A 19,289-nucleotide genomic window follows, 5' to 3' on the forward strand; every position below is an offset into this window, starting at 1 on the left:
CGACTGTTCAGCTTTGCTAAAGAACAGGATATAGCTCATTGAACCATATGTGAATTCAATTTCGGAGGTTATTGGTCTGTGGAATCGATTAATGACAGGATGTCCTATGTCTTTGCTTTTAACACTGGTGAAGTTCTTAATTTTTTTTTTTGAAGAATTGTCCACTGTAACTAAGCAGGGTAAGATCTTTTAAATTATGTTTTATACGAGATGTTCTACCATTTTCATAATCAATGTTGAATTTATAAAAACGTATTTTTGAATCTGTCAGTTTTTTCGTTTTTATCATTATCAACTTTGTAAAGAATTAATGGGTCTTTTGTTTTTCTGATGCTGTCCAAGTTATTATATTTACCATAAACGGAAGAAAAAAAATTAGGGGAGTCATGCACACCCCCACACAAACAGTAATTTCTTTCGTTCACCACAAGGTAGACACTTTTCTACAAACATTACCTTGCAGGAATTTTTGCTTGTTACTTAGGGACCAAATGTTTACTGTATCTATACCAATGTCACAAACTTCAGACAATACAAAGTGTAAAATGCTATTTATTGCAAACATCAAAAACTACTGGCTTTCCCCATGCTTTCTTTCAGGTGCAAGATATTTTGGAATATAAAATGTACAAAAAACATGCATATGTATCCCTTACTGCAACAGAGCGCACATCAGTTTAAAAATGTTCCACAAGCTTCAGTTTCCGAGAAGAAGAAAAAATAAAAAACACTGCACCCATTCTCAAGACTCTTAATTGGCTCCCAGTGAAGGAACCCATCAAAGTCAAAACTCTGGTGTTAATGACCTCTCACAACTGTACTTGAATACCAAGTAAACCACAAAGGTGGGCCTCTCAAAACCTGCTGGCTAACCATCAGTTCGACTCCTTCCTTGCGTGTGGAACTACCTGCCTCTGTATCTCTGTTCCAAAGACTATTAAAGACACCTCTTCTGATGACATTTGTCAAATAGACACCTGTTCTACCTCAGGTTTCCGATTCCCCCATGCTCACCCTGGGTCTACCTCCTTTACCGATATCCATCATAGGTGCCCGCAAATAACTATCTAGGGGCCCAGTCCCCTTCCACGAAGCATCACACCCCTATAAGAGGGGAGGCGGTGCCAGGAGGGGAGAAAAGAGGTCAGGTCCCAAAAAGACACCCAAGCCAATATCAGGCAAGCATCGCAAAGATGCATATACATCACCTAGACTTTGAGGAAGCAAGGCTAACTACTCCTCATCAAAGAAACTACAAGGTAATAGGGCAGCTAGGTTTTTGAGGACCTGCCAGAGCCGCCCGACTCACTGCTCATACAAACCTGAATTTTGCACCCTATTTCTGGAATAAGCAATCCCATATGAAGACCACCAACGAAATGAGGTATTGTTTACGCAGTAATCGTTTCAAACACAGGGTGTAATCGACGTTAGCAGCCCGAGTTGTCAGGTCTGAATGTAGTGATAGTCTTTTATGTAGGTGGTGCAATTACCACCCGGACCAGCATGCATCCGAGGGAATAAATACATCAAGCACCCAATAGCAGCCACTGCATGTCTCTCAGATTCTTTTTCATTCATGAATACACATTTGCAAATAAACACGTTTTCATATGTTTAGACAATCCAAAAAGATCACTGAAATAAAAAAGGGCAAACACGTTTTCTAAAATATTTTTTTTTTGTAAAAAGCTTGCTTTTATTTCCCCCCCACATCTATGGCTGGATAACAGCAGAACAAGTGAAGGTCCAGGAGCGGCAAGGGATGCAGCACAAAAATAGTGCACATTCAACTTTATTTATATATATTTTTTAAAGTATATTCATGAACTAGTCAGAATATCAATGAGTAAAGCAAGCATATCCCGCATTCCGAGCAGCACAGATCCTCTAGAGATCCCCCAAGATAAGTGAAGTGTATTTCGCCTCCCATGAAGAACCGGCAGTTGGCTACTTTGACAAAAGAAATTATGCTGATGTGCAGAACAGCCCTCTGAAAATCTACCTAGACCACAGGGACAATCGGTGCACAATCCATCAGTAAAACCCCAATTTAGCCCCCCAACCCGTACACTGAGATTCAGAGACAAGCCTCTATTTATGTAAAGTTAAAAGAGAAAAACTGTCAGACATTGGCCCTCATTAGGACCCAGGCGTTAAGGGGTTTACGGCGCCGTAAACGGCGCCGACTCTTAACGCCCGATTCCAAGGTCCTTTTGCGGGATGGTGATTTTAACGCCTGCTTTTTGCAGGCGTTAAAACCCATGCCGCAAAGGGACCTTGGTGCTAATTACGCCACCGTAATTTACGGTGGCGTAATTAGCGCCTTTCCCCATTCCCATTATGCCCTATGGGGCAAAAATGGGAATGGGGAAGGGTAAAATGGGAAATGGGGATTTACCGCCCCACTCACCTTGGAATGGGGTGGTAAATCCGCCAACCACCATGGCGTAAACATAGTTTACGCCATGGTGTAAGGGTACGACCCAGGCGGTAACTTACCGCCTGGGTCGTAATGAGGGCCATTGTTTTTCTTCTTCTTCTTTAAAGCTAAAAATAAAACAAATGAAAAACAATAGCCGATGTTCCGCTTTCAAAGATAGGAGATTTCACAAGGACAAAAACAGAGCAGCAACTCACAGGACGGAGGGTGCAGAGATCAGTTTGGAAATCTTGGAACAGAAAAAGAAAGAACTCTTCCCATTGTGGGACATTAAAGCGCAAATGGTTTTAATCACTTTAGCTGGACCTCTGCCCATACCATTTTCCAGTCAGATCTCAAGACGTGAAGTTCAACAAGCACTTAAAAAAATGTGAGAAACGTGTTTGTAAGGATAGATGTAACCAAAAGAAAGTTCAAGTCAGTGCATTTTCATCATATTTGCTCTATTATCTCGTTGTGCACAAATACAATAAAAAACAGAACACAGTAAATTTAGTAAAGTTAATTTATTTCTTCCAATGCCCTCGAGTCAATGTATCGCTTCACCACAACATAGCTAGGAAAAGCTGAGATGTAATAGGTTGTAGAAGCAAATTCCTATAGCCCTGAACCAGAGTAGATTCCCTTTTGTCCATCACAGCTCAAACATGTTGCTTTAGAGGCACGCTGGTGCTTGAAAGAACGACGTTAAGTTAAGCCAAAACAACGAAAGAAAAAAAGCCTAGACATGAAGCATCTACACAGACAGGTCCCGTGATGTGTGCTCTATGATTTTCTTGATCCAAAAAGGGTATCATAGCCACCTACAGAACATATATATTTTTCAAAGATGCAATTCAAAAGGAATGACAGGAATTGGAGACACTGTGGAGAAACAGGGACAATACAGTAGTGTGATAGAAAACCGTTACCTGCCCTCCAAAACGGAAAGGACCAAAGTATTCCTAGAAAGTGATGGATAACACGTGCCGGACCAACATTTTCACCTGAAGATCAATGATGCCACCCGACAAACAGCTTCAAATACAACTATAGTGGTATTGCTTGTGTCACATTCAAGCCATAACCACATGACACAGAATTTGTTTACCTCATTTGACGATACATGAATTTCGAAGCAATACATGCTTTCCTGGCTCCGGAAGACAATATAGTGTAGTAAAAAAAATATGTATTCTTGCTTGCTCTTCAAATCCATCATGTTCTTCATTTGATGACCAGCTGTTAGGACTTAAAATATGGATCAGTTCTAACAAAGCATGGACAGATAACTGCTTCCATCTGCAAGATTACTTAATCTGACATACAGAAAACTGTGCAACTTTTCATAGAGGAACACAAAAAATGAAAAGTACTCAAGAGTAACAATTTTTTAAAAAGTAGTTTTAAAAGTTTAGCAGACCAATTTAGAGATTAAAATGCATGTGCGGTATACATTTTAAACTTCAGAATTTGTTTCCCAGTGTAACCTTTTGTGTATGTGAAAGGCAACTTTTGATACAGTTGTATTTTTCACCCAATAAGAGGTTTGTGAAGAAGACAAAGATTTACACACACATTTTCGAAATTGGCAGCCTCGATATTAAGTTATGATATGTGATCAGCAACGTACCACAGCTCAACGGCAGCTCTGCACCTCACAGCATTTATTGCATTGTCTGGCCACATTACATTCCTCCTGCCTACGGGTCACCCATCTACATGCATTAACCCACATAGCCATCTCAGTAGGTCCACAAAACCAATGCCTGCCTATATTCCTCTGATCCAAGTTAAAATAACGGCAACACATTTTATTTAAAATGTATTTACTTAATACTGCGAGAGTAGAAATGAAAAAAACGAAACAGTATACATTTCATAGAGGAACAAGAAAAAATGAAAATTGTCAAAACGTACAATAAAAGTTTTAAAATGATAGAGCAATTTCAAGATTAAAACAATTATGTGCAATATAACTTCAAAACATTGGGGGAAATGGAATGGTGCCTTCAAATTAAACGTACATTGGTTTGCCAATGTAACCTTTTGTGCAATGCTGTGGATGAGAAAATTGAGCTTGGACGTTACCTTTTCATTAAATAAGAGATTAGTGAACAAATTATTGCCGAATGTTAAAATCATGGTAATTGTTTATCATGCTGGTATAAGTACAGCGAACATATTGTTTTTTTAACACATGGTATAAAACTAAAGTGTTGCTAGCTAATCGCAATATAAGGACTAAAAGTGTGTCTGCATAAATACATTTCACACTAAAAATATTAGGGTCCACACGATTTCCTTTTTAAAAAATAAATAGAAAAACACTGTCAACTATGATTTAGGAAGGCCTGTGTGCCAACAAAACGTATAAATGGCCAGGTATGCGCCTCCGCTTTGTATCAAACAATTGTCCAGAGGCTAATACGTGCTTGAACTCCAACTAAAAGGGCACAAAAACCAAACATTCTATCCATTTTAGTTGAAGGTCCCCATTAGAGAGTAAAAGCAGAGAAGTGCTCACAGGGTTTGAAATGATATATGGCCTGTGCACCAATTTAGAAGATAAAGTACTCAATTATTAAACTAACTACACCCAATATATGTATTGATGGATCTCCTTTATTGCCATTTTACGTGAATCATGCAGTACTTTTCATTCTTAATATTGAGAAAAAAATATTGCGCATTAAAAAATGGTTTTGTTAACCGTCAGAAAGTTCTATTAATTGGCACCAGGGACTGCCTTTATAGAAGATCTGCAGATAAGAAAGTGTTGGATAGGAGAGCAACAAAAGGTGTGATAACAGCACCATGGATCATAATGTGCAGATAAACACAGCAGAAGTACAGGAAGCCTTGTTATCTGTTGCTTTCTGTCTAGAACCTTACACTATCATCCGGAATGCTCTGTGGCAGCATTCTATTAGCCGCCTTGTTTTCTCCATGTGGCACCTTTGATCCCTTTGGGTGCCGGATAAAGCATTTGCTATGTATGTACAACAAAGCCAATCTTGGGATCTGGGTCAGATACCAACTTCTCTCTTTCATGCTTTCTACCACTACATTCCAACAGCTTTTTTTACAATTCAGCAAAAACTCCCCATGGAAGCTTGAATTGATTTGAAACGGGAAGTTGTCAACTTTGTGCTCAGCTCAAAACCCAGAAACAAATCAACAGGTTGTCTTTTTTGATTATATTTTGTGCCGCTTGGCCAGGAGTGTGAATGTTTTTCAGACTCCAAAATGTCCCTTTGTGGTGGAAACCCCAACTGAAGTACAGATGTCTTGTGGGCATTTATGTTTTAATTTATTTTAGTGGGGCACAGGTTTTTTGGTAATCAGCTTCCCACATTTTTAAATAATGTCAAAGTTGCATTTAGGGGACTGAGCTCCTACACGCAAGGGAAGAAAAGTGGGGATATGCATAAAAACCTTTAAAAAAAATGCACACAACTTTTTGTAGATTTGATTTTGTGTGCTTGCTTTAGGAGACAATTGTACTGGCTGATCGCTCAACGCATAACCAATTAAACACACCCTTCGGGGGGAATACGACACTCAAAAAACATCATGTGCCTATTTCTGATTCTCTTGTCTAAGCCACAGCTCCTCGAAACCCATATCCTGCATTAGAGCCATTAATTGAAAGAAGACGAATACTTGGAAAACTTCAGCGTCCTCAAACTTGAAAAGTAACAAACAGTCCACATTTTGCAATCATGTTTACATTCAGAAATACATTACATTTAAATACAGAGCTTAAAAGTTCGTTACCAGGCCATAACACTTCGCCCTTTCGAGCATTCACACGAGCCAGCAATCTAGACCAGTTTTCTGTAAGTAAAACTAACATTCTGCGATTACCAGTACAACTTAAAACATGTTTCATGACTGCATGTAAAGGTTTTTGCTAACACGTTCTTTATGAACTGCATAAGGAACCTCAGTCTTGGAGCACATCAAGAAGACACCCAGCAAAACAGGTCTGAGACAAAAAGCTATAGTTTGTATTTCATTTGGAAATTATATTTACGGCACCACTAGTATGTGGTAGTAACGCCTAAACACTCAGGAGATACTTTTAAGTCCTGCCCATCAAAGAAATGTTTCTCTTAAAACAGGCACACCCTGTTACAATTACATGAAAGGAGACGGCTGTAGAGGAGCAGTTGGTACTAGATCTGTGTTCATCAAGAATTGTATTTTGCAGCAGAGAAACAACTTTTTAAAATGGTGCAGGCTTTGGTCCTTCATCACCTCATTTTAAAAGCCTAAATTCCTCTCACGTAAACAGCGTTGCTTCGTTTGGGCACATTGCCATAATCAAAAGAAAGCTCTGGCATAATATGCCATTGCCTCTACTGAGTGGTAAGAAACACACAAGGCAACTGCAGAAGCTTCGTCAAGACTTGTTTAGCACAAAAGTACATTACTACAAACAGATGGTGCAGTGAATATGCCGGATGCTGTTTAAACATCGACAGAGCCAAATTTAGAAACACTAAACTGGACAAGGATAACAATGTTAAACTAACGTGCTCTTCCCACAGGTAAAAGCGAGCAAGATGTTTTAAGAGCAAGATTCAGATCAGTCTTGGTGGGGAGTATTTTTTGCATGATTGCTGGTCTCAAAATACAATGCAAGTGGGACAAACTGGACACGAAGTTGCACCGTCTTGCCCTGAAAAATAACAGCTGATGGAGGTAGAGTTTTCTAAACGGGCAATAACTGCCAAAACCACATTCAGAATGCACACTGCTGAACTTGAGAATAATGTGATGTGAAGCTAGCCTTTTGTCAGAGAGGATTGACTGGAAAACAAGTCGACATACTGTACAAATCAAGGATTCCCTAAAAATGGCAAAAACAATGTTAGTAACAACTATACTGGCCATAGACGGAGAAATTAAACTGAGGACAGGTATTGCATTTTGTCCATGCGCAAACGGCAGACACGGACCTGCAGCTAGGTTCACATATTTGGTACAATGTCAAATTCCAGTTTCTAAGAAACTGACAGAGCACACACGATAAAATGGGAGGCATTGAAAAGTTAAAACCCTAAAATACTAAATTTAAATTAATAAGAAAAACAGTTAGTGAATATTGTCAGCTTCAAGGTCCGTTTTCCGTGGGTTTTTCCCCTTCTTTGGAGTGAATGACATACATAAATGTTTGTTCAATGGTAAAGTCCAAAGGTAGATTACCCCGGTGGACACCAATGTGTTTGCTCATAAGGTTCAGCGTAGAGCTGTAATGCCCACAAACAGTGCAGCGGTACATGAGGGCGCCAGAGTGAGTCTTGAGGTGGCATTTAATGGTGGAGCGGCCACGGAAGAACTTCTGGCACACTTTGCACTGATAGGGCTTTTCCCCAGTGTGAATGCGCCGATGGTAGTTGAACTCACTGGTGTGTGAAAACTTCTTGCCACACACCTTGCAGCTGTATTTACTGTGCCCAGTCTGTGCTTGCAAAGAGGCATCATCACTGAGGAACTCCTCTGGTACCTTGCGTTTAAGGATGCCACCCTGCTGCTCAACAAAACCTTGACGGCGATCATCGCCCATACCACTTCGATGCTGGCTGATATGGTTGCGGCAAGCTGCATCTGAATCAAAACTCTGGCCGCAAAGGTGACACCGAAAGATAGGGCTATCAGTGCCCTGGTGGACAGCCAGATGCTTCTCTAGTAGATGCCGGTCGACAAAGCTGTTGGCACAGACAGAACAGGAGAATATGCTGAGACCCATGTGGGACAGTGCATGCCACATCAGACTGCATGGATTTGGGTGGCGCTGGTCACAAAGTCCACAACTTAGGCCTTTAAGGTTCACATGATCAAGAATGTGACTCCGCACAGTATGGAAATCCCTGACTAGCGTCTTGCGACATATGTTACAGGCTAGCTGTGAACCTTGACCGCTACCAAAGGAATTGATTTCACCTGGCAGCGGGTCACTTGGATGGACAATCACATTGTTGGCAGATATACCATCCCTGCGATGAAGTGTCAGCTGCCACTGAGTAAAGAACTTGGTCTCACACATGTCACACGAGAAAAGGAATATCCCTACGTGAGAGAGCACATGGGTAACACGTGAAGCATGGTCTTGAAAGTGGGTCTTGCACACTTTACAGTTACCTGTTTGTAGGTCAATGTGTTCACGAGCATGATGTCTGATCAGCTGTAGGTTCGGCTCCAGCACCTTCTTGCACACCTGGCAGGGCATGGCTTTGCGTCCACCATGGCCAAAGCCCACCTCGTCTTCACTGCCATCACTGAGCTCAATGACATCCTCGGATGGGCCAAGATCTTCTGCTACATCATCAAAATGCAGATCCTCTTCCTCAAGCTCCTCCAACTGAAGGTCATCCATCTGCCCAAATCCACGGTCAGCAGGGTGCTCACTGTTCCCTGGACAGGAATTGTGTACTGTAGAGAAGCCTAGTGCTGCGTCTGCTGTAAAGAAACAGTTCTTACTGTAATCCCCATTGCTCTGGATCTTATAAGACTGGCAGGAGGTTGTACTTGTGGGAAGCCCAATATTCGGGTTTGTTGTTCCAGACTGGGAAGCCAGAGATGGGGAAGTGAAGTGCCTTGGTGCCTCCTCTTCCTCATCCTCTTCCTCTATCTTCGTAGGGAGCTGAAATGGAATTGCCATGCTCTGGCTTGGCTCACAGACTGGATTCCGATCGTCTCCTTTGTAGCCGCTAGCCTGATCACTCGGTGAGACATAGCTCCTGTCCGAGCTGCTGCACCGAGTCTCCCCAATAGAATGGTTAGGCTCTGCAGAGTTAGTATTATGACCATCACTAGATGTGGCTGATTGCTTGACTATTGGTGAGACCTCCAAATCCGGGAAGGTGGAGTGGCAGGCCCGCAAGAGATCTGCCATACCCAGCTTTTCAGCAGCATCATAAATTACCCCTACATTGATGAGGTCTGTGAAGAGCTCAGATGTGTAGACAAAGCTGAGGACCTTCTCGAAGTTGGTAGGGGTGATGAAATCCACCACATAGGTGCTAACAGAGTCCATAAAGAGGTTATGAAAGTAAGCAGCTGCACAGGCCAGCACCGCCCTGTGAGCAGCAAATGAGCGCTGCCCCACTACAATGGTCACGTCACACATGTTCTCCGACAACCGGCATTTGTTCAATTCTTTCAACAAATTGTTAGGGTGGTCCGTGCTGTGCAGCTTGATCCTCATGCCCATCTTAAAAACTTTGCTGTACCTCCTTGTTTACAAACAAACAGAGAAAATATGAAATCGTAGTTTGTACCGTCGATCCCAGACCTGGCTTGCTTCCATCAGTACTTGCAATACAAGATTCTGTAAAGAAAAATAAAAGGTGCTAGCCAATGTTTCTGCATGGAAAAAATAAACTGAACTCTGAGATTGGCTCGAATCTGTCATCTATAGGTAACATGCAAGCTTACGTGTAAGAGGTGCTACAAGTAATACTTAAATTATTATACAACGCATTGGCAGGGAGGCTTTTAAGCATTTAACGGTCCAATCTACAGAAGACAGGTTTATAACGGATGTCGCTTTCAAGCACAAATCAGAACAGAAGTGTTGCACAACTTGACCCTCCAAAGCAAAGAAGGTTCGTGTACATTATAGATGTGCTCCAAATTGGACGGCAAGGTTAACTGCGGGGATTCAGGTGCATTACTCGCAGATATATGTTCGAGTTCTGGACTAGCAGGTGGGTACGGGTGTGTGTCAAGAGCGATGTACATTCACAGAACTTGTTCGCCCCACTATTGGGATATTTCCTATACCTCTCTCTTCTGCTCATTCCCGCTACGCCCGAGTCCCATCTCGCCTATGCCCCTCGGTGGTCTTTTCAGACACACTGATGTGCCACATGCCCTTGGGTAGGGCTCCTTCGGCCACTCCCTTTCACTGGCCCGTGGCCGTGCATCCTAAAACGACCCCTTTACATCGCACATCACGCTTGTTTCCTCTCTTTCGCCCTCATAAGCAAGCCAATCCTGCCCTCATGCTCATAGCCCCACTCCCTTCGTTATTGCCATTTTGCACGAGGCCAGGCTCTACCCGTCCATAACGGCCCCCCCCAAGCATAATCTGCCCATGGGCACAATTATCTAGGCCTCCACCGCCGCGGGAGACCCACCCAATAATGCCACACGAGTCGCCTAGTACCAATTTGCATGCCCAGGGCTTCCATTCATGCCGCCTTTAGCCCCGGACTACTTCTCCCTCTTATACCGGCACTTACCCCCTCCTCCGGGGAATTCACAAACACCATCTCCGGCACCGACACAAAGGGGAGGCCCCGAAACAAGAGAGGTGGCGATTGAGGCCAGAGCGACCCTGAGCCAAAGAGGTGACAGCGACACCAGCGGCCGAGAAAGGGACTGGTGTAGGCGGCATATACAGTGTGTGAGTCCAGCCACTTCGATCGCAATCTTTAGTGACTTCACAGAGCAAGCATAGACAGAAAAGACGACCCAACGCTGACCGAGCAGAGCGATTAGACACAGAAGAAGGACACACGCCGCCAGTCTGCCACCCTATGCGGCCCCAGCAACTAGGGAACCGACCTTTCAATGCACAGTGGAAAAAGACTGCTGTACTCATGTCCTTAGCTCTCACCTCACACGCTTTTGGCGAGGTTCACCCCGTCCCTGCAATCAGCTGATTCACCCATCAAGCCCCGTATATGTCCATTGACTTCAATGGGCTCTCACCCGCCGAACTAAACAAAAGAAAAATCGGGTGTTTTCCCCCCGCCTTGGTGACGAAGGTTCACAGCTAAAGGAGAACATGTAGCAGACTACTGCAAACATGCCAACATTTGGGAACCCTCCAGAGGGAGATTTCACCACAGAAATAGGGAGAATGCATTTTCTTAATAGGATTGCAATGGGTATACTATATTAATACTAGTTTAGGCAGGAGGAGTGTTGACCATACCTGCCTGCATTTCAAAATAAAAAACCCTAAGATTTATGTCATGTGATGCCACGCCCACCGCTATTCGAGACCACCCACCTTCCCCGCTGACACGTTAAAAAAAGAGCTTCAAACGCAGGCTGGGATGCTATATGTTGTGTAGTGACCCCCCGCCCCACATGTGTTGCCCCTTTAAGGGGATGTGTCGCACGTGTATTGCCCTTTTAAGATGGATAAAAGGAGCCCTGCCGGCACGTGCAGCAAAACGGCTGCAGACTCCAAGATGGAATGGCCTGAGTCCGTGTCTCATATCCACACATGCCAACCCTCCCGCCTAAAATCACTGTAACCCCAATGCATTCCTATGGGGAAATGTACATCTCCCGATTTCCCTGTGGAAATCTCCCTCCCAGGTGTGCCTGAATGTTGCCATGTATGCATATCAGGCCTGCAGGCCAACACCGTGTAAGGACGGGCCTGCAGGTCATGTTGCCATGGGGCTCTCCTGCAAGCAAGTTGGCCAGGGTCTGCATGTGCGAGTAAGGCCACCCTGCCCCATCCAAGACTGGGTGTCCCCCGGCAACCCCTCGAGGCAGTGGGCCTCCGTGGTGCTGGCGTCCCATAGCACCCACAGAGGCCGGTGCGATGTCCATGGCCAGCCCCCATAACAATGGCGACGATGTAGTGGAAACCTCGGGGGGGGGAAAGGACGAAGAGCCCCCACGACGCACCATCCCTGCCGTCCCTCATTTTTATTGTTTAGGAGAGAAGAGAAGATGCAGCATCTATCACCATGGAGACCATCCGTCGCTGGGAGAAAAAGGGAATGTATTAGCCTCAGCTGCGAGAAAAGTGATACCTCCCACCTGGGGAGAGAGTTGTGCTGCCCACCAACCCCTCGGGGAAGAAGAAGAGAAGTGACAGACCCAACCATATTGTGGAGGAGGAGCCCTGCTGGTGGATCCTCCCTGGCCGCGGCTCTCTGCGTGGAGGGTGCCCGTGCGGCCAGGGAGGGAGCCAGGCTGCAAACCCTGCGGGATCTGCCACCGTGGGTGGGGTGGGGGGGGAATGGTGCAGCCGCAGTGAGGAAACAACCTTCCACCGGGGGAAGAGAGTCAAGCTGTCCCAGATGGAAACTAATGACCAGTGGCTGCTCCCCTGCAGGGTCAGCCTGCAAGCCCCCATGCAGCCAGTGCACCCGGAGTACACCCCGGGCCATCCAGCAGTGAAAAATACAGCTGCTCCTTTGATCAGAGCAGAGACGTGGAAATAATGAGGGGCTTACTGGTCCCAGCGAGATCCCGGCCGACCAGGCGGTGAGAGAATATGCATGCTCCATGCCGGAGCTAATGTAAAGGAAGCAGATGGCCCTCCAAAAAGCCTGGGCCATGTGGCAGTGGATATATGAAATGCTCCGGCGTTGGAGCTATAGAAAAGAAAAGGCTCTCTGAATGATCCTGGGCCCGGCGGTGTAGAGAATAATGTGCTCCGGTCTGGAGCAGTGACATAAGTAACACTGCATATCGGAGCTGAAGTGCCCCCTGCTGTGGGAAGCAGCTCTGTTGCCTGGTGGCCTTGCATCTACACAGGGGTAAGCAGCTTCCCCTGTACTCCCAGAGTGTTGCAAAGGAGAAGGCGCGTGTTAAAACTTGAATTATCTGTTAAATATTGAACTATCCCAGTAGTGATAATCAACAATTTAGATATAATTAAGGTCTCACCTTGGCAGACTGAAGAGTACTCAGTGCGAAGCCAATGCTGAATGTGAAAGCTCCCCCGACCGGCGCGTCACTCTCTGCCTGGAAAGAAAAACCCCGAGAGAAAGTACGCGACCGTCAGGGAAACCGTCTGGGGAAGAAAACCTTGGTTGGAAGCGGAAGCCGGTGACTCAGGATAGTCGTGCAGATAGTGTCATCGATGACGAAATGGTGCTCGATGCGGGAAGGCTTCTTCTAGTGACAGAGAAACAACAGAGTTGAAAATAGTCTTCGTGAGAGGGCAAGGGATAGAACAGAATTGGACAGCAATACAGGATGTAATCCCTAACCTCTTGTCCTGAAACTTCTTAGATATACGAAGCGATTCCTTGGGGATGGGAACCGGATCAATATGGAAGGCGAGATATCTACAATAGACAGAGAGGTAAGTACAAGCACTCGAGGTGAGTACTTATCTAAAGATCAATGGAAGGAACAAATGTTAGCCTGTATAGAGTGAAACTTTACCCGGAAGAATGGTGAGAAACGGAACGGGAAAGGAGGACCGAAGGAAGCGGCCACAGAGTTTGGGCGAGCAGAAAAGGCTGTGGAGAGGATCTGAAATAAACAGGAAGACAGGATTAGAGAGGAAAGGTAAGGAAGGGTTTCAGACAGGCAATGCAAATATTAGAGCACCTAGTTGCGAACTCACGGAGCGTATGCCAAAACAGTAGTGACGGGAAGAGCAGTCAATCTTCGTGCAGTATAGGGGATCACGTGAGCGTTCTTCGGCGTCTCTTGCGGACGTGCAGAGACTATAATGCTGCTCTCTGCCCAGACCGTACTACGGTCCTCCATCTTGGAAGTACCAAACCTAATCGTACCTAACCTAATTCATAGACGGCTCCGGGACCAAAGGGACCAATGTCTAGTATGTGTAACAGAGCGGCTGCTGCCACTCTAACTGCAGCCCTCCAGGGCAGAAAATAAAGTGCTCAGCACCGGAGCAGAAGGAAGGAAGTATGCTCGTTCCGCAGGCACTGACAACAGAGGAACCCTGTTTCATACCAGGCCCTGCGGGCAGTGAGTTTGATCCGCTCCGAGCTGGAGCTAGAAAAAGAAATGAGGAAGAGCTTGGTCCCTGCCCTGCAAGCTATGCTATGTTATTCACGGTCAATACACAACAATGAAACAGGTGGTTTTTTGACAAATGTTTTGCCTCGCCTGATAAACAATCTAAGTCATCATTAATTGTGAAAAGGGTAGGCGTGGCACATCCTGGTGCCATAAATTCATGTAGCGTTTCTGCCTGGGGGAGCTAAATAATAAGCAAGTGGCTGCCAACACCACACCATGCTCCGCGCCCTGCTACCAGCATCACTCTGTCACCCGTGCCACCCTACCACTGGTGCGCTCTCCTGCCTGAAGAGGAGGTGAAAATCTCCCACCTGGAGGAGGGAGAGACCGAGGTCTGAGGGCTGCTGTGGAGAGAACTAGGCAGCAAGTGGCCCCAACACTGTGCCACTAAGTCACCCTGCCTGCCCTACAGGTGGCCTCGACACCGTGCCACGAATGTTCCTTGACTGCCATACCATCTAAGGTCCAGGCCAATGTGGGCCCAGGGGCGATACCTGCCGGCACCCTCAGCTGAACCAACAACTTGTGTCTGATCAACCAACACATGCAGCTCTGGCCCCGACACCAAGAAGCAGTGCAACGGGCAAAGTATGGGTTGCAGCTCCTCACGAGTGCATGTATGCCCTCTTGTGCTCCTGGAGAAGAGTGACACTGCTGACTGGGGGAGCATTGCCAAAAATGGGGGTGAGTGTCATCCTGTTACCCCAAGCCCGGTCAACATCACATGGCGTGGCCTAGATGCCCTGCTATCTGCGTCTCGCTGCCCTGCTCCGACATTAAAGGGACTGACTGTGAACCTGACAGTGGCGCCACTGGGATGCCATGCTATCTGCGTCTCGCGATCCTGCCCCTACATCAAGGGACTACGCCAATGTTGCCCCTGGTACCTGCCAGGTGGGGCTTTGCCAGCTATGTAACGGTACCATCAAGGGACCTGGACCCATGGAGGTGACCCCTGAACGGACACTGATGGAAAGTGAACTGGTCTCCTGCAGTCCTGCAATTGCTTAAAGAGGACTCAGTGAACATGTGTTTTGATGCTGTGAACCTGCATATTAGCTACATGCTTAAAGTGGTCTCAGTAAAGAACAGTGATGTGAAGCTGTGATCCCGCAGTTAGTAGGTGTACTCTATATGGTGCCAGCAGCTAACAAAGGCGTCATTCGGTGGTTGCAGTTCCACACCCCTGGTTAATAAAGGGTCTTTGTAACTTGCGGTCCAGCTGCCAACATTCCACCAGTGGTTCGCCCACCACGACTGTCACCTGTGGGTTATGTGGTGATATATGTTGTATGTGTATAAATATGTGAGCCCATGTGTGTAACAGTGGCATATCCTATTTGGTGTTGGTCCCATGACTCTGAAATAGCCCAAGTAATGTTGTTCTGTAACAGGGGGAGGGAATCATTTACGTTGTAGTAACATTTGTTTGTTTGTTATGAAAAAGGAGGAGTGTTGTGTAGTGACCCCCCACATGTGTTGCCCCTTTAAGGGGATGGGTCCCTTCCATGTGTATTGCCCTTTTAAGATGGGCCATGACTGTGTCATGGCCCAAGCTAATAAAAGGAGCCCTGCATGCATGTGCAGCAGAACGGCTGCAGACTCCAAAATGGAATTACCCAAGTCTGTGTCTCATTTCAGTGGGCAGGCCCACACCATGTAAATACGGGCCTGCAGGCCATGTTGTCATGGGGCCCTCCTGCCAGCAAGGTGGCCAGGGTCCGCATGTGCTCCATCGAAGACCAGTTGTCCCCCGGCAACCCCTCGAGGCGCTGGGCCTCCGTGGTGCTGGCGTCCCATAGAACCCAAAGGGGGCTGGCGCGATATCCATGGCCAGCCCTCATAACACTATATACCATATTCTTGGTATAATGTGCACAATTAGACTCCTTGCCTTACTGCACTTCTAAGGCACACAACATTTGCACCCATTACCCATGTATGTCCAGATAAACAGCAGCTAGCATATGAGCAAGAATACCCCTACAAATGTTGCCAAAGGTGCTGATTGCATTATTTTTCTCCAAAATACACCAAATACCCATCAATGCATAAAAGAAAAATGCATTGTAAACTATTTTCATATCAAAAATATTTTCAAAAACAGGTTTATGTATTCATGCCTCCGAAACATTCCATTTTAAATCCAAGGGTTTTCATGTGCACTGCTTTCCTATTGTGATCCTCTGCTGTTCAGACCTCCTGTCAGCTCTTGTAATGTTAATGTTATTAACAATCAGCAAAGGGCGGTCTTCTGGCAGAACAAAAGCAGGAGGGACGTCCTCCTTCAAGGAGGGACCCAAAGCAGCTTTCAATGCTGCTGTTTATCACCTTTAACTGTCTTTAACCTGTGGGTCACACACTTGAGTGAAGCCAGTTTGCAGCCGTGAATCTCTGCACCTCATTAATTTGGATTCCCTGAGGTTTCTCGCTCTTCCCCAGAGACCCACAGAAGAACGTAAAAACTCTGAGTCTCTCTGGAGACTAGGCAGTTAAGGTGTTGGTATGTAATTATCTCAATGCTTAAAGAGAAGTTACAAAATCAGAACAATATAGACTAAACATATTAGTTACTCATGGTAGAAACAAGAATCAGAGTTACCATAAGAAATAACAAAATAAGATTTGTGCTTACAAGCAAAAACTATAGTAAGAGTGCTATAACCAGGGCAGTTTCTAGCCAACTTGGTGCCCAGGTTGGAACACCAGAACTCGCCCCACCTGCCAACTGGCACACGTCACTCCCAAACTACACCTATGTGTCGTGCGACAAAACCCCTCCTCAATATGAATAAATAATTGCTATATAAATGAAGCTGGCTGGTTTCATCACATTGTAATGCAAGTACTTTACAGAAGATTTCTAATGTGAAAACACATCTGTTGCTGCCCAAGTAAGTGGTTTTGCTGTCACCTGCTCTTACGGAAGGCCTTACCTGAATGCCCGGCCCCGGGGAAATTGAAACTGCCTTCAGACTATCTGCAGCATGCTCTCACAAGGCAACATCAAGCTAGCTGAGGATGGGGGCCCGCGCTTGCACACACGGTCGGCCACGGGCTCGGCAGGCCAGGGCACATTTGCTATTATGGAGCAAATCTGCCTAGCCCCAGAAACAAGCGGCCTGTGGTGCATAGCCCACTGTCCATGGCACGCATTCATATTTAGAGAGAGCCACCCACGACCACGCCAGCAACGCCTTATCTTGATGGCTGCGGCCTGCCCGGGGACCTGGCTGACCCTGACCTGTCCTGCTCTAGTGCCCTGCTGCCTCCAGTCAAGAAAGAATTTGAGTGAGAAAAGATGAGCATGAGTCTTTGGGGTGCCGGGTGGGTGCACCTAATATTGGGTAAACAGAGTCTCGTCCTTTGGCTGTGTGCCTCAAAGGCTCTATGCGGCAAGGCTGTGCTATCTGCTAAGGCATCAAAAAGCGTCATCTGTTAGTGCTACTTCCGAGCCATTACGGCTCCTTCCCTGCCACATTGGGCATGCCAACTATATCCCGCAAGAAACGGTGACAAATTAAAGCTGATGCCCTATTTTCACAAAGGCCACTTGGAGACCTGGGGAGGCCTGATCACTTTAGGAACCAGCGCCCCTCTTCCGTTCTGCACAGCGAGAATGCCGGTCAAATTAAATGCACCCTTGTGTTTGGCGTCAGATTCCCAAACAGCCGTTCAATTCCAGTGACACACACACATACCAAGCAGTGTGGAGTCAGACAACAGGCTACTAAAAAAACCTGTTTGGTGTTTCCACGAAGATGGAGCACCAGAAAGATTGCATTGTGCTGACCCGAGCAGATACTGTGCAATGCTGCACTCATGACATGCTGGTAGTTCTAAATACTTTCAGCACCAGGTCTCAAATGGAGTGCTGTGAACCAGATGGTAGTGCTGTGTGTTCTTTTCACTGTGTGCCAAGAGCTGTCCGGGGTTTTGGGCGGAGTGCAGTTGTAGTGCTGTATGCTACCTATGCTGAGGCCTGCAGTATGTAAGGCTACCTTTCCCCAATCCACCTCTGGTTGCATGCGATGCTGTACTTGTAACCATATGGTTTTATTGTCTGACTGTGGCAGGCATCGCAAAAATAGGGTGATTGCGGTTCGCTAGCTGAAGCGACCTGCTGTATTTTCTGAAGTTTCACCCCTGTTAATATGTTTATTGGGGATATATTTGGCCATACTGTCCAAAGTAGCAATATGCTTTTTTTTCAGAAGCTACAGATAAGGATCATTTTGACTGTCACAGAAATAAACTCCAAGCAAGTTCCAAGGATGTCACGTGATGTCAGGGCAGGGACTAGCCCTGGGGCAGACATGGCAGGTTGTGTCTATTGCAGGATTGCCTTATAGTGCAAAGCAGCCTAATTTACCTGGGAGGTCCTGAGGCAGAGCAGTAAGAATTGTTCAGGTCTTCAAATGGTAACAAAATTGACAGGGTAAAGTCCTTAAAAAAGGGGTGGTTTGGGGGAGCTCAATAATGTATGCATGGGTGCTGAGTACATGGTGGCAGAGGGCATAGGAGCACCTGTTCTCCTTGCCAGGCTCATCTAAATCACTGGTTGCGGCAGGGTTTCTTTCTACTCTCCTGCTGGGTTCAGGCTTGGTGACGTTTTAGCATGCATCTTGCAAAATTAGCAACTGCTACTCACTTCAACATTGCAAAGGAGGCTCATTAATGGACCACCTGACCTTTGGTTGGAGGGGTGGGCAGGCCAAATCTGCTTTGTAGGTGCGAGAGTAGTAGGGGATCCTATAGCGGAATGCTGAAAGACTACCCAGCAGGTTAGGTGACTGTTGCTGAGATGTTATATGTTTAGACCTTCCTGTGAATTATGTGGCTTTTTTCTATTCCTGCTGCAAAATGTTCTGTAAATGGATGCCACACACTGAATTAAATGTTGCTGTTTTTTTCTGTGTGCTCAAAAAGGCATCTTAGCCGGCGAGCTGAGCTATCTGTAAGGAATAACATTTGCAATATGTGGGTTTGGCCAAAAAGACTGTATAAAAAATCGAGTATGGTAAATATGTTCGAATTTCGGCTATACGAAAATCACATACAGCCAAAAAATACAAACATATTTACCATACGGTGCCATTGT

The 19,289-nt window shown here is 45.8% G+C and overlaps 1 protein-coding gene across 1 annotated transcript; it reads right to left on the reverse strand.

Annotated features, from left to right (window-relative positions):
- Positions 1 to 2,934: 2,934 nt before the first annotated feature.
- On the reverse strand, positions 2,935 to 10,857 carry ZBTB39 (zinc finger and BTB domain containing 39). Its single transcript, XM_069653543.1, has 2 exons — positions 10,678 to 10,857; positions 2,935 to 9,761 (listed from the first exon to the last, which is right to left on the reverse strand). The coding sequence occupies exon 2, from the start codon at positions 9,642 to 9,644 to the stop codon at positions 7,545 to 7,547; it is 2,100 nt and encodes a 699-aa protein (XP_069509644.1). The 5' UTR covers positions 9,645 to 9,761; positions 10,678 to 10,857; the 3' UTR covers positions 2,935 to 7,544.
- Positions 10,858 to 19,289: the final 8,432 nt, after the last annotated feature.

The sequence above is a fragment of the Ambystoma mexicanum genome, chromosome 3q, assembly GCF_040938575.1.
Source record: "Ambystoma mexicanum isolate Mex_15411 chromosome 3q, UKY_AmexF1_1, whole genome shotgun sequence".
Lineage (NCBI taxonomy): Eukaryota > Metazoa > Chordata > Amphibia > Caudata > Ambystomatidae > Ambystoma > Ambystoma mexicanum.

Bases quoted from the DNA above. Each gene is read 5' to 3' on its own strand.
- ZBTB39 (XM_069653543.1), bottom strand. From the start codon at position 9,644: ATGGGCATGAGGATCAAGCTGCACAGCACGGACCACCCTAACAATTTG.